The sequence below is a fragment of the Vigna angularis genome, chromosome 7 (assembly GCF_016808095.1).
Source record: "Vigna angularis cultivar LongXiaoDou No.4 chromosome 7, ASM1680809v1, whole genome shotgun sequence".
In the NCBI taxonomy this organism is placed as follows: Eukaryota; Viridiplantae; Streptophyta; class Magnoliopsida; order Fabales; family Fabaceae; genus Vigna; species Vigna angularis.
The window spans coordinates 7,371,244-7,385,512 of NC_068976.1; the positions used below are offsets into that span (position 1 = coordinate 7,371,244).

A 14,269-nucleotide genomic window follows, 5' to 3' on the forward strand; every position below is an offset into this window, starting at 1 on the left:
TTTTATTCAGTATAGAATTTTAGTCTCCATTTTTTATTTCATCAATAACATGTGGTTTACTCATGATTTGTACACTTTTTCTTTTTCTATGAAACATCAAAGTTCTGTTATTTACAATGTTAGAAAGCAGCTTTTATTTCCTCAACTATTTTCATTCAGATTTAGATTGAACAAATTGAGGAATCATAAATATTAGAATATCTAAAATCCAAGTATACTTAATTAACTACCTTGGGAGCAGAAATTTCAGTGTTACATATAGGGCAAACCTTCTTAATTTGAAGCCACTTGCTTATGCAATCTGTATGATAAGGGTGCTCACACTGAATTGCTACTAGGGCTTCACCTTCTTTATATTCAACCTGGCAAATCACACAAAGATCAACTCCACTTTTGCTTTCTGCAGAATGAAAAGTGTGAGAATGCAAGCATGAACAAATTTCACTTGCTGATAACCCTCTCTTCTCTCGCCCTATAAAATCTCCCAACTCAATCAACTCCTCATAGGTCAACTCATCCACATCGATCTCATCTTCCTCCATTTCCTCATCATCATCATCATCATCATCATTGCTCCCTTCGCTCTCGAGAAACTGAAGTTCAGATTCAAACTCCTGGCTCAGAAAAAAGTCAGAATCTTCATCATGGTCATCGAAAGAGGACTCACTCTCAGTTCCACTTTCTAATGATGCAAACGTTGTGAATGTGCCACTTTGCTCCTGAAAACCATTTTCTGGAGCAATATTCTCAGAACTATCAACTGGGTCAAGCTGATTTTCTGATGCTGTTTTCTGGGATGGTTGTTGTTTGCCTTCTTCACGTTGATCCATTGAAGGACAAAACGGGTTAATAATTTGCTAAAAGATTTAGTTATGATTTGGGGTTTGGGAAGAGAAGAATGTGAGAGAGGTATTTGAGGAGATGAATGAAAGCATAAGATATTTGGAAAATTGTTTGAAGATGAACAAAACTTGCATGTCAAGTAATAGGAAACCGTTTTCATGTATGCTTATCGATATTCCAGATTCTTGACTGTTCTTAGTGATATCTCCATTAACTTTTCTCTTTCTGGATAAGGCAGCTTACGTGCAAAGCAATAGCAAAACATTATCCGTAAGTTGCAATATACCTTATTCCAAAATGGAAGGTATCATCATATTGTATATATAGTAAGTTATATTAGTGAAGTAATCTGGTTCTAGTTTATATTCGTATCTAAATTTAATTAAGATACATATCATGGTAATATTTTTATGATGTTATTTAATTATAGATTATTTATAATAGTTATTGAGACTAAAACATATATATAAGTACATTAATTTAAGTAAAATGCAAAAAGATAGTGTAATTTTCTAGCATTATTATTCAGTTGTGGATTGCCATTATAATAAAGTTATTAGTTTATGATAACTATATTAAGAACATATTTATCGTAATTCTTTTAAAAGTTGAATAACAAATTTAAATGGTTCTTATTTCTATTATTTTTTTAAAATACGTGTTATTTGAATTTGAATCTCCATAAATCCTTATCTTCATAAAATGAAAAATACCATTGTATTAATCTATTTTTTTTTACATATATCGTGTAATAAACTCTTAAGAGTTGAACCCGTAATCATTAATATGAAGAAACATATGTTAGAAAATATTAACTATCTAAATAGGTTTCAATACTTTAAAAATCTTGGTTCCTATCAAAGGATATCTCACTAATGCATGATATCCTATTGACAACGAAATACGATTGTCAACCATCGTGGAACATTATCAGCGGCATCTTTATAAATTCATCAAGTTTTTTAATGTTGAAAATAAAAAACATTGTCATAGCATTAGGAATAACAACTATAATAGATTAGTCATCTATATGATGATGGTGTTCGAGAAAATCCTTGTCACTAGTTCTATATTAGTTTTGTCATGTGATGACAATTTTTGGTAAAAAAAAACTATTATAGTAAAGAATATATGACGACAACCAATCTACAACCCTCTTCATGGTAGTTTTTTATTTTGGGTGTTTAAGGTACGTCACGTTACTTTTTTATTATGTTTTTTTATTATAAAAACAAGAGTGAGTTTTAATAATTAAAATATTGATTTTTAAATTGTTTGGTTCAACAATTTTAAAAAATTAATCTCTTTTTAATCATTTATTAAGACAGATTTTAATTTACATTTCACATATTTTATGAATTTTGGTTCATATATTTTATGTTGTTGTTCGTGTATATTTGGTTCTGGTTGATTAAAAGTTTCATTTTTTTTTGTAACTTGAATGATGAAGACCTATTTTAGTTCTTTAGAAATATGGTCACTAGTAAAAAAACTTGTATTTTTAACTCGCACATTACGCTTCGAATTTTTTGGAACCGAAGCGTATCAAAATGCGATGGTAGTCTCGTAATTTTTAAAATAGTATATACCTCGATTGTTAAGCAATCGGTGTCTAAAGAGAATATTGTCTCGATTGGCAGGATGAACCGAGGCATAAACGTCACGTGGCAAAGAAAGGGATCATCTTGATGGAGTGGTTGAAGCGTCCCCGGTAAATATTGCTTCAATCTCCGCCGGACTTCAACCTCAGCCGCTCGGAGAAGTTGTCGGTGGCCAACAGGATCTCCTCCGCCGTATACTCGCGAGAGGTGCAGCGCGTGTCGGCGAGCCTAGCTGCCATTCCAATTGCGTCCTTTTGCTAGCACAACTCAATCCTTCGGTTAAGCACGTCTCTCTAACGCCTGAGCTCTTCGATCTCCCTCACCATCTCCGTTCTCTCCCCTACCGTCCTCTCGAGCTGCATCTCCGCCCACGTCTTAGTCAGCGTCCATATTTGAAGCCTATTGGAGAGCTCTGATTGCACCTCTATCAGGGGCTTCTGATTGGGGTTAAAAATTTGGGTTGTTAGTGCGGGTTAGAGTTTGGGTGCCACTGGTTCGTGATAATCAGAGGATTTGGTAGTGAGAACGCTCTGATGGAGTTTGGGTGCCACTAGTTCATGATAATCAAGCCACATATTGTTTTTTTTTGTCTCAAAATTGTGTTTCTGTCTGTTTTCTTCCTTCTGTCATTCATATCTTCTTTCCTTCTTTTTTTTCCAGCACAATCATAGGTTCTGTTATATGTACTTTATTTGTTAAGTTTGTGGCTTCATACTTTTCATTGAATAGTGAGAAATCAGCAACAAGTTTCATATGTGGATAGTTTTCCTTTTTAGTATGTTATCATATTTTAGTTGCCAATGGTAAGGAGCTTCTTTCTTGCTATGTTTGATCAAGAATTCTATACTCGATTGAGATTAAAAGAGAAGGAAAAGAGAAAGCAAAAGAGCATAGAAAAACATAACATAACGAGGAAACAATCTCGGTTGAGATTAAAAAAATTAAAAACACTTTACTGCCTCGGTTGTCTAGGAACCGAGGCATAATCTGAATCCTTTTGACTCAGTTCAAAACTGAGGCAAAAAGCCTATCCTTTTTGCCTCGCTTGTATATGCCTCGGTTGCGGAACCACTGTCTATAAGCAAAAACAACTGTTGTCGTTTCCCTTGACTACACTGGTGAGTGTTATAATGGTGAAGAAAACGTAAGGAAGATCCTTACTATACAATAAGATAACCAAAATGTTATCCATATGTGAAGATTTACTACTTCCGAGGATTCACAAGAGGAAGACAGGTTCTATTAAGCAAACTTAACAAGGCAAATGAAAGTAAAGCAACATAGTCAAATAGTGTATAAGAAAAAATATGAATCAAAAGAGAAGAGAAAATGGACTAAAAGATGAACGACTAGAAATGGGAGGAGATTAAGGTGTTGGCACGACACTTGAGGGACACAAGCCTAACCAAACTTAAGATAAGTGGGTGTTGCCTTACAATGTGCATTTAATAGAAATGACAAATCAAAACCGTCTATGACTAACATTCCTTCCTATTTAAACCAAGTCAATCCTTCTCCTCTCCAACACTTCTACCTTTCCGGATCATCTCTCTTTCTTTCTTTCTTGAATGCCCTCTCCAATACTCACTAACTTCTCAAGCTCTCAACCATCCAAACCAATGAAACCACATCCTGAACCTCCAGACCAACATCATCTTATCCTATCTTTGGATCAAGATGCATATGATAATCAAACATCCCTTCCTACTTGCCTATTAAGAACTTACATGCCTTACGCGAGTAGTTCTCCCACCTAACCTACATTTTTTGAACACCGAACCCTACCTTACCTCATCATTGTTTTCCCTCTTGTATCCGTCTTCATAGTCCTTCTCTTCCTCCCACACCAACCTGAACCTCTTCTTCTTTTCTTCTTTTCAACCATCCTTCACTCACATCATCGTCTTGTTCTACCACGATCTATCAATGATGATGTCCAAGAGCAGTCCTCTCCTCCGTCGGTCGATGATGCTCTCTCTTTCTCCTTTCACCTCTTTTGATGTTTATCAAATAAGAGGGAGAAGAATTGGATGCGTCAGAATCTAAGAGCATGTACTCAGGGGGAGTAACTGGATGATAAGATAGAATAGGATAACATAGAATCAGGGGGAGTCTCCTAATTCTTAGAAGTCCTCATGCATATCATTGTACACATTCATGTTAATGTACCTTGTTTATGTTTGTGTTTAAATATCCATCCTTTACATATATTAATATATGCTCTAATTATTTATTACGCTCTGATTATTTATTCAACTTCTATGAAAACTAACCCGCATGCATATAAGACAACCTAATAATAAAAATGAACTAGCAAAACGTTTAAAATGACTAAGAACTCTAAAGTTTTATAAATGCAGTTCCATGCTGACTAAAAAAGCATATCATTTAGATATGTATTTGTTAAACATAAAAATGGGGAGATTGTTAAGACAAGATCGTCTATACGACGGAACTATCTAAACGCTCTCATAGGTTTTAAAGTTTACCAAACAACAGTAAACAAAATGAGCATATGATAGTGTTATCACTAGCAAAACAGTACAAATAAAATATAAGTAGTTTGTGAAAATGCTTTGAAATATCTAAACACCTTTGAAATAACTAAAATATAAGAAAAGCTTTAAACCATAAAGGTATGAACAGACACACCATTAAATTGTTTCCCTACTTAATGCTTTAATGAGAGTCTTGTTGAATGCAACGATTGTTATACATCACTAGGTGATGATCAAACGAACTCTCAATATATCTTGTTAGATAAAAGTTTCAAATGACGTTTTTGGAAATCACACTAAAAGTCTCAAATGATATTCTAAAAACTTGTGTTGAAAGACACCTTGCTACATGCATCTTTGAATGGAACAGAGAAAAACTTAAAGAAGCGTTTACATAGGCTAGACGATACCTTGTGATAAACGATTTATTTCATTTAAGGATGAAGTCTTCATCAATTGTTTGGTATCTTAGTGAAAAACTTAAATGATCAAAAGTGGACATTATAAACAAAGAAGACATTCATGGAATGTTCTCCTCATCAAAAGTCGTGCCAAAAACTTTTTGTTGTCTGCTTTTGTCAAAGTACTGAAAAAGCAATCATGCTCTAACAAGTTGACTTTAACCAAAGATTGCTACATATGACAAGCCTAAAAAGAATCAAAGATCAAAGCAAAGTTCTATCTAACAAATATATTTTTTAGAAGCCTTTAAATAGAAGATCATTCAAACAGAGAATCAAGAGAATATAATATAAAGAAAAGGCTATCGTGAACAAGGCTAAGAAAAAAGCTCAAAAGCTCACAAACTCAAAAGAGAATATATGAGAGAGAAAAGCTCAAGAAAAGAAACACTCTCAAGCTAACTGACATATAAGATTACTATTGTAAAAAGAGAGAAGAGAGAAAATTTTTGAGTTTGTTAGATTGCATTGTATTGCATGCATATCCTCTTAGCGAGAGTTATCATCTAAGGACTTGTAATCAATCTTTGGATTGTAAATACTGAAGAGAATTCAAACACTTTATGTTTAACTTGGTGAAGTTAAACGGTAGCTAGAGAGATGTGTTTAGTGGAAACTAGGAGTAGTTGAAACTTAGTGACGTTTAACTCTATAGAGTTAAATGATAGCTAGACGGAATAGTCTAGTGAAAACCAGGAGTGGGTTAAACTCAACTAGACAATTTATCGAGAAGATACTAGGAGTGTTTAGGGATATTAGGAATGGTGAAGAATACTGCACAACCAGGAGTGGGTGAAACTCGGAGTGACTATGTGATATTAGGAGTGTTGTGAATGCTCAGTTGTAATCTTGTTGAACATTATAGTCGAACCCTGATGAATAAGTATTTTCTACTATACACTTAGCTTATTGTACTACATTTAATTAGGGAATTGTGCTTAATTGTCCAATATTTTCTCAGTTTTGATATTTGGGCTTAATTTGACTAGTAATTCTTATTTTAATTAATTCGAATTATCTAAGGCTAATTATTTCCATTATTAATTGCAGGGAATTGTTTGGAATATTACTTTGGGACTTCAAGAGAGCAAGAACGTCAACAATCATTCTTCACATAGGCGTTTTAGATTTAATTCAATTGTAAATTCGTTTTTAGTGTATTTTTGGACGAATTTGGACCATTGGGCCATTTTGGGTCGAAATACTAAAAGCTCAATTTCTGGGCTGACCTTGGAATAGGGTTTTAGGACCCAAAGGTGTCAAAACGTCCCTTACTCTCTCATTTTACGTTTCTAGCACTTTTGGACAACAAGGGAAAGCTCCCCCATTTTGGGGTTTTACGTTTTCATTAACATTTCAATGCATTTTCAATTCGAGTAATATAATTTCAATACTGCAATTTCATTTTCTCTCTTTATCTTGCAATTTAGTTTCTGCACTTTCAATTCCAAGTGATGCAATTTTGTTTTAAGCTTTTCCAATTCGTTTCTGTTAGAAATGAAGTTTCTTGTTTCTCAACACCAAGAGCGGGGTGAATTGGTGAACAATAAAAATAAATGCTTTTTAAACCTTTTCGCAAACTTAGAATGATCTTTAACCTTTCTTGCAATCTAAGTAATATGCGTATGGAGTGAAAGTAAAAGAGATAAGGAGAAAAATATAAACAGAGGATTTATACTACTTCGGCCTGAATGCCTACATTCAGTTTCCCTTCCAATCAACCTTAGATTGAAGGATCTTTCACTATAATGATTTAAGTTTTACACCAAAGGTTTTACAGAGACTCTCTCAAATGTAAACACCTCTCTCACTTAACAATTAAATATAGAAAGATAACACCTGCACAAAGAACCACACGTCTTCACTACAGAACCCTTTGAGAACGCCTCTCAAAGTACCAACAACTCCTCACTCTTCTTCCTGGCCGCACGCACAGGGAAACAACACAATCCGAGATTGCAGAAAATGAAGTTTGATCAGGCAAGAATACACCTCACTCATGCAGTAGTTGATCAACAATGTAAATCCATATTTGTTCTTCAAGAAACCTTCAAGATGTATCAAACTCCATGATTCTTGTTTCTTGGAGCGTCTCAACACAAGTAACACTTTTCTCAAATAAAAAATATCATATATGAAAGTTTAGAATGATCAATTTGTTACAGAGTTATGTGTAATGCGACAATTTATAGTTTTCCTCATGACAGACGCAAAACAATCGATTACGTTAGAAATGTAATTGGTTCCATTAGTAGCAGATGTAACAGAATTACAACTAACACATTTCTAATTGAATACACAATTAATGTAATCGATTTGTAATAAATGATAGTCAAACATATTTAAAAATAATCTATAATTCAAATTATTTCAATTTCTCCCCTTTTTGCATGTGAACAATTATGTATCAGATAATAAAGCTCCCCCTTTCAATGTGTAGTATTTTTGAAAATATTTCAAACACACAGTTCAATATCATAGCAACATGATAAAGATATATCAGAGCATATATCACTCAAATAGTCTCAAGCAATGTATCCAATGATATGACAGATATCAGAGTAATGCAGACATTGCTTGAAGCCAATACAATTAAGTGTTATCATTCATAAAACTCAAAAAGATTTGCAGCGGATAAGAAACAATGAGATTTATAATGAATAAACACATATGAAAACAAAATAAATGGTTTAGAGTAAATGATTTAATAGTTAAGAAGTTTCAAACCACATTCGTGAAAAGTAATCGATTATACTTCCTCTTCAATCGATTAACATCAACAGGGTACTGAAGCACCATCTCTAATAAGAAATCAAGCTCATTTTTAGTATCTCTCCTGCATAAACTTTCTTCTCAACTTTGATAAGGATTAGTCCAAATATAAAGTATAATTGTGATATAAACAGAATCACAAACTGAGTATGAATATGCAAACGATAAATGTAACAGTAAATGGTTCAATTTGCACTCATACAACATATATACTCAAATTCAAACAAATATAATTCAACCAATCCACCAAATTGTTAATTCTCAGATTGTACACCAAAATATAATTTCATTTCATTTAACAAAACCGAGAGTACAATCAAAAACAAAAATATATATGGCTAGGTGAAATAGAACAAAATCCAAAACAACTATGAATAAATATTACTAAGACTCTGAACACCTATTCCGAGTCAGATATTTCTATATAATCTTCATCTGTTTTGATTTCTTCATCTTGAGTGACATCCTCAGATGTTTTTCCAATGTTTTGCCAAAGCATTGGTTCTTAATGCATAATCCAATTTCCTATGCAGACCGGACAATGACCATTGTAGCTTGGAAAATTTATCATCTTGTCTCTTGAACTGATCAACCACAAACTTTTCAAATTCTGATTGAGGCTTGAAGCAGTACGTGGACTTATCAACACCAATGGGCTCAATTTCTTCCACTTCAGCAACACGTTCATCTTAGAAGGACCAACATTTTCATCTTTTCGTAGCCCCATAATGGTGTAAAGCCAACTTCTCAATTACATTCTTCTTTGAGCAACTCAAGGTAACTTCATTTGATACATATACTCCATGATGCCTCAGAATTTTGTTGATGAAGACATCATAGGAAAGATGATACACCTACTGTCTGGTAATTTTTGTCATGTGATCGCTCACCACAGACATCCAATTTGTTGGAACCTTGGCACGTAAAGCATGATTTCCACCTCTTGGCTGTAAAATCCAGGCTATGATAAATGCACACAGTCACTCATTCTTTTTCAGTCCTCCAACCTTAAAGAGAGTGAAGTCTCTTGGCTCTTCAGGAAACCTTAGGTAGTCTTTGTAGATGGCCATTGTTAATTCCTCTCATACCCAAATGTGACTTAATCCCTTCAGGATCAAATCCTATGACTGTCTTCCAAACAGTTTCATCAATGCGAATGTCTACACCTTTTACTCAAGAAAAAATGCGGTTGTCTTCAACCCTCAAGTTTGCATAAAAAACCGTAACCAGTTTTGGATAGTAGTCCCCTTTTAGTTCAACAAATTTTGTTAAACCAGAGTAAACCAGCCATTCCTAGAAAATGAATCCTTCATTGCGAAAATACAGAATACTTAAAGACTTGTGCTTTATAACTTCATTGAAATCCCAAAAACACACAAAATCAGTTCGCTTTTCATCGTCACTAAACCAAACAGTAGGATCAGCTTTCCTTTCGATCGGAGTAGAACGTTTTCCCTAGTGTGAAGATGAAGAAGCCATCACAGAATTTAGATTTACAGATACAATCTTACTGAGATGGAGTTTACTGACTAAGCAATGTGACAATGTGATTCTTGAAAATGTGAAACAATTCTTGAAAAAGACCTAATTGATTAGGCTTAGGCTCATTTGAATTTTTGAATGTTTGAAAGCCTAGTATAACACTTTAATCGATTTGATTAGTTCTAAAATCGGTTAAGCTTAAACCAGACTCAGTTAAAAGTCGTGAAATAAATTTCATTACTAATGCAATCGGTTAAAAGTCGTGAAATCAATTTTTCAACCAATTTTGCAAAGCAGACAAGCAAACATCATACACACACATCAATACAAATTAGAGATAAAAATAATGATGCATGAATACAAGATTTAACAACAGATGTTACCAAAGATGATACTCAAGAGATTTTTTATATGACCTTTGAAAATCCTCCTTGAGTGTTGTCTGCTGCTTGTCTAGTTCACTTTCCTACAAAACTTTCAAAAGGTTTGGATGTAGATACCCAAATGAACTTAGGGCCTTTCTTGTTAGTTACAAGAGTTGATTCTTTAGGAATCCACTTGAATTTTCCTTTAGGAACACCAACTTTCTTATAATAGTAGTTTCTAACAGTATGATCAATGATGTTACAATAGAAACAGGTAGCAGTTGCAGGTTTACTCAAATCAATAAATTTTTTTAAGTTAACTCTTTCACTTTTAGCTTCATATCCAATTCCCTGCCTATTGATTGCTCTTCCTTGTGATCTTAATACATCTTCTAAATTAGATCTACCAAGAGTAAATTTAGCCAGTGTACTAGTTAGATATTCAATTTTTTCAACATGAGCATGACATTCTTTACAATCCTTCTCATCAATCTTAATTCCTGTTTTAGCATTTTCAGTAGATTGTAAAGCTTGATCAAGTTCAATTTTCAACTTATCATTTTCATCAACAAGGTTATTTATTCTGTATTCAAAATCTCTTCTCTCAAAATTTAATTGATTAACCTTGTATTGTAGTTTCATTGCCTCAGTATGTAGTTCCTGAAACACATCCAGCAGTTGATCATATCTGACTTCAATAGGCTTATTTTCAAAGTTGTTGTTGCTGCTTTCTAACACACTGATCTAGCCGTGTGACATAAGTTTGTCTTTTCTTCAAGACTTTGGTCATCATCACTGGACGAGTCTTCATCATTGTTTTCCCATGCAATGTATGCTTTCCTTCGCTTATTCCTCCTTCTGTCTTGATTGTATTTCACATCAGCTTTCTGCTTCATCTTCAGACCTGGACAGTCAGACTTGATGTGTCCTTCCTTTCCACACTCATAATAACATATGATAGTTGCAACTTTTGCATTCCTTTTTCCTCCTATAGAATTCCCTGCAAAACCAGATACAAATTTTCTATTTTTCATGAATTTTGTAAATTTCTTTACCATCATGTTCATTACTTCTTTGTCTTGAATATCTGTATCAGAATCTACATCAGACTCATTTCTCCTGGAGGCTTTCTTGCTGGTTGCTTTGAGAGCAATTGACTTTTTTTTCAGTCTCCTCTTCTTCTTTCAATATTCCCAGCTCCAATTCATGTTCCTTGAGCTTACCAAAAAGTGTAGTCATATTCATAGTGGTTAGATCTCTTGATTTAGATATAGTTGTTACCTTTGGTTGCCAACTTCTATTGAGACTCTTTAAGATCTTTATATTGATTTCTTCGATCTCAAAAACTTTGCCATGTGCAATCAGATGGTTGACAATGTGGGTGAATCTTTTCTATACATCATAGATAGTCTCTCCAGCTTTCATCCTGAACATTTCGTATTCCGGGATTAGAGAGTTCTTTCTAGCTCTTTTCACTTCATCAGTCCTTTCATGAGTCCCCTCTTGGACTCCCCACATTTCCTTGGCACTCTTGCATGTTGACACCCTAAAAAACTCATCGATGGTAAGTGCAGAAGAGATAACATTTCTAGCTTTTATATCATATTAAGCTCTTTTATTTTCCTCTTGATTCCACTCAGAAAAGTTTTTCAAAACAGGTTTTTCGTCAACTAATTTTGTGGGTTCAAAAGGACCATTTAAAACAGCATCCCATACGCCCTTATCTACAGATTCAAGAAAGATTCTCATTCTAATTTTTCAGAATGGATAGTTTTCTCCTGCAAACAAAGCAGGTTTGTTTGTAGAAGTACCTTCATCGAAGGTCTAAGAAACAGAGGCCATCAAGATCAATTAATCGATTTCACAAAAAGGGTAATCGATTCTTTTTCAAATAAATTTTGAAAAACCAACTCTGATACCAATTATTAGAAATGAAGTGCCTTGTTTCTCAACACCAAGAGAGGGAGGGGGTGAATTGGTGAATTGGTGAACAATAAAAATAAATGCTTTTTAAATATTTTCACAAACTTAGAATGATCTTTAACCTTTCTTGTAATCTAAGTAATACGCGTATGCAGTGAAAGTAAAAGAGATAAGGAGAGAAATACACACAGAGGATTTATACCAGTTCAGACTTAATGCCTACATCCAGTTTCTCTTCTAATCAACCTTAAATTAAAGGATCTTTCACTATAATGATTTGAGTTTTACACCAAAGGGTTTAGAAAGACTCTCTCAAAACACCTCTCCTACTCAACAATCAAATATAGAAAGATAACACCTGCACAAAGAACCACATGTCTTCACTGCAGAACCCTTTGAGAACACCTCTCAAAGTACCAAGAGCTCCTCACTCTTCTTCCTAGCCGCACGCACAGGGAAACAACACAATCCGAGATTGTAGAAAACGAAGTCTAATCAGGCAAGAATACACCTCACTCGTGCAGTAGTTGATAAGTAATATAAATTCAGATTTGTTCTTCAAGAAACCTTCAAGATGTATCAAGCTCTATGAATCTTGTTTCTTGGAGCGTCTCAACACTTGTAACACTTTTCTCAAATAAAAAATATCAGATATGAAAGTTTAGAATGATCAATTTGTTACAGAGTTATGTGTAATGCGTCAATTTATAATTTTCCTCATGACAAACTCAAAACAATCGATTACATTAGTAATTTAATCAGTTACATTAGTAGCAGATGTAACAGAATTACAGCTAACACATTTCCAATTGAATACATAATTAATGTAATTGATTTGTAATAAATGTTAGTCAAACATATTTAAAAATATATATGACCATTATTTCAAATATGACTAAGCTGGAAAACGATTTTTCAAATTATAACAGATTTAATTGATTACATAACCAGTGTAATCGATTAAGCTCTTCACTTAAACAAATTTTGAAAACCTTTTTTCTTCAAAAACTCATCATAGCACATTTCAGCAATATGTTTGCAAAGACACAAGTTTTAATCGATTATACACTTAATGTAATCCATTTAAAACTTATTGTTTTGCCACAGTTTAAAAACATAAGTTATCTGATGATCTTAATTGATTACAACATCACTCTAATTGATTATTTCATACAGAGTTGCTTTGTGCTTGTGGTTTTAACACAAACAAACATTTAGTATGCACACAGAGATATAAACACAATTATGATCACAAAAGTATGCAAACTAAACAACATATCAACATATGTATTCTTCAAGAAACATTTTCATAGCAACATATGTGTTAGAAATAAAGAGGCTTGTTTCTCAACACCAAGAGGGGGGGGGGGGGGTGAATTGGTGATTTATAAAAATTAACGTTTTTCAAATCCTTTTGCAAAATTAGAATGATCTTGAAAACTTTCTTGCAATGTAAGTAAACGCGTATGCAGTTCAAAGTAAAAGAGATAAGGAAAGAAGAACAAACACAAGGTTTTTATCCTGGTTCGGCCTCAATGCCTACATTCAGTCACCCTTCCAATCAACCTTAGATTGAAGGATATTTCACTATAATGATTTGAGAATTACACCAAAGTTTTACAGTGAACACACTCTCACAATGTACACACCTTTCCCTCTCACAATCAAATATAGAAAAGAAAACACCTGCACACTATTAAACCCTCGGCAAGTGTAACCGAATCGTATCAAGTAATAAACCTGGTAAGACCAAGTATCGTTCTCCCAAAGGACTCATGGCCTAGACAGTTATGTGATTTATTGATTAGCTAAGACTTGTACAAACAATTACTTGATATTTCAATGCAAAATACTGAAAAGTAAAGATGTATGCATGTATTGATCAATGGGCAAGAAGAAACAAAACACGTGATTTGAATTATATGAATGAATATGTTGTTGGGGTTTATCAATTTCATCCTATCCACTCTCATGTATTCATGAATTCGTCTTTCTTTTCATTAATGTTAATGTCACTCTCTAAATTTCCTTAAACCCGATGTCTCGGCGAAGAAGGCCTAATCATAATCACTAGTTTACAATGTCTTGTCTCCCTATCAATTAATCATTCATTATAGTGAACAGAAGCTTACAACCAACCAACCATCATATTCCTATGTCTAGGTTTATACTACTGTTGGGAGAGATTCCCCAGATCTAGATTTTCCCGTATGTGTCCATATCGACAAAACAAATAATCATGACATCGAATGAGTTAAACAATGCATGCTTTGAGCAAAGAGGAAAAACCCTAACAATTAATGAAAGAAAGCGTGTATCTTATA

At 33.7% G+C, this 14,269-nt stretch overlaps 1 protein-coding gene across 1 annotated transcript; it reads right to left on the minus strand.

Moving 5' to 3' along the window:
• Positions 1-988, minus strand: LOC108337831 (E3 ubiquitin-protein ligase BIG BROTHER). The gene has a single exon (XM_017574431.2). It carries the CDS (start codon positions 828-830, stop codon positions 219-221), a length of 612 nt encoding a protein of 203 aa, XP_017429920.1. The 5' UTR covers positions 831-988; the 3' UTR covers positions 1-218.
• Positions 989-14,269: the final 13,281 nt, after the last annotated feature.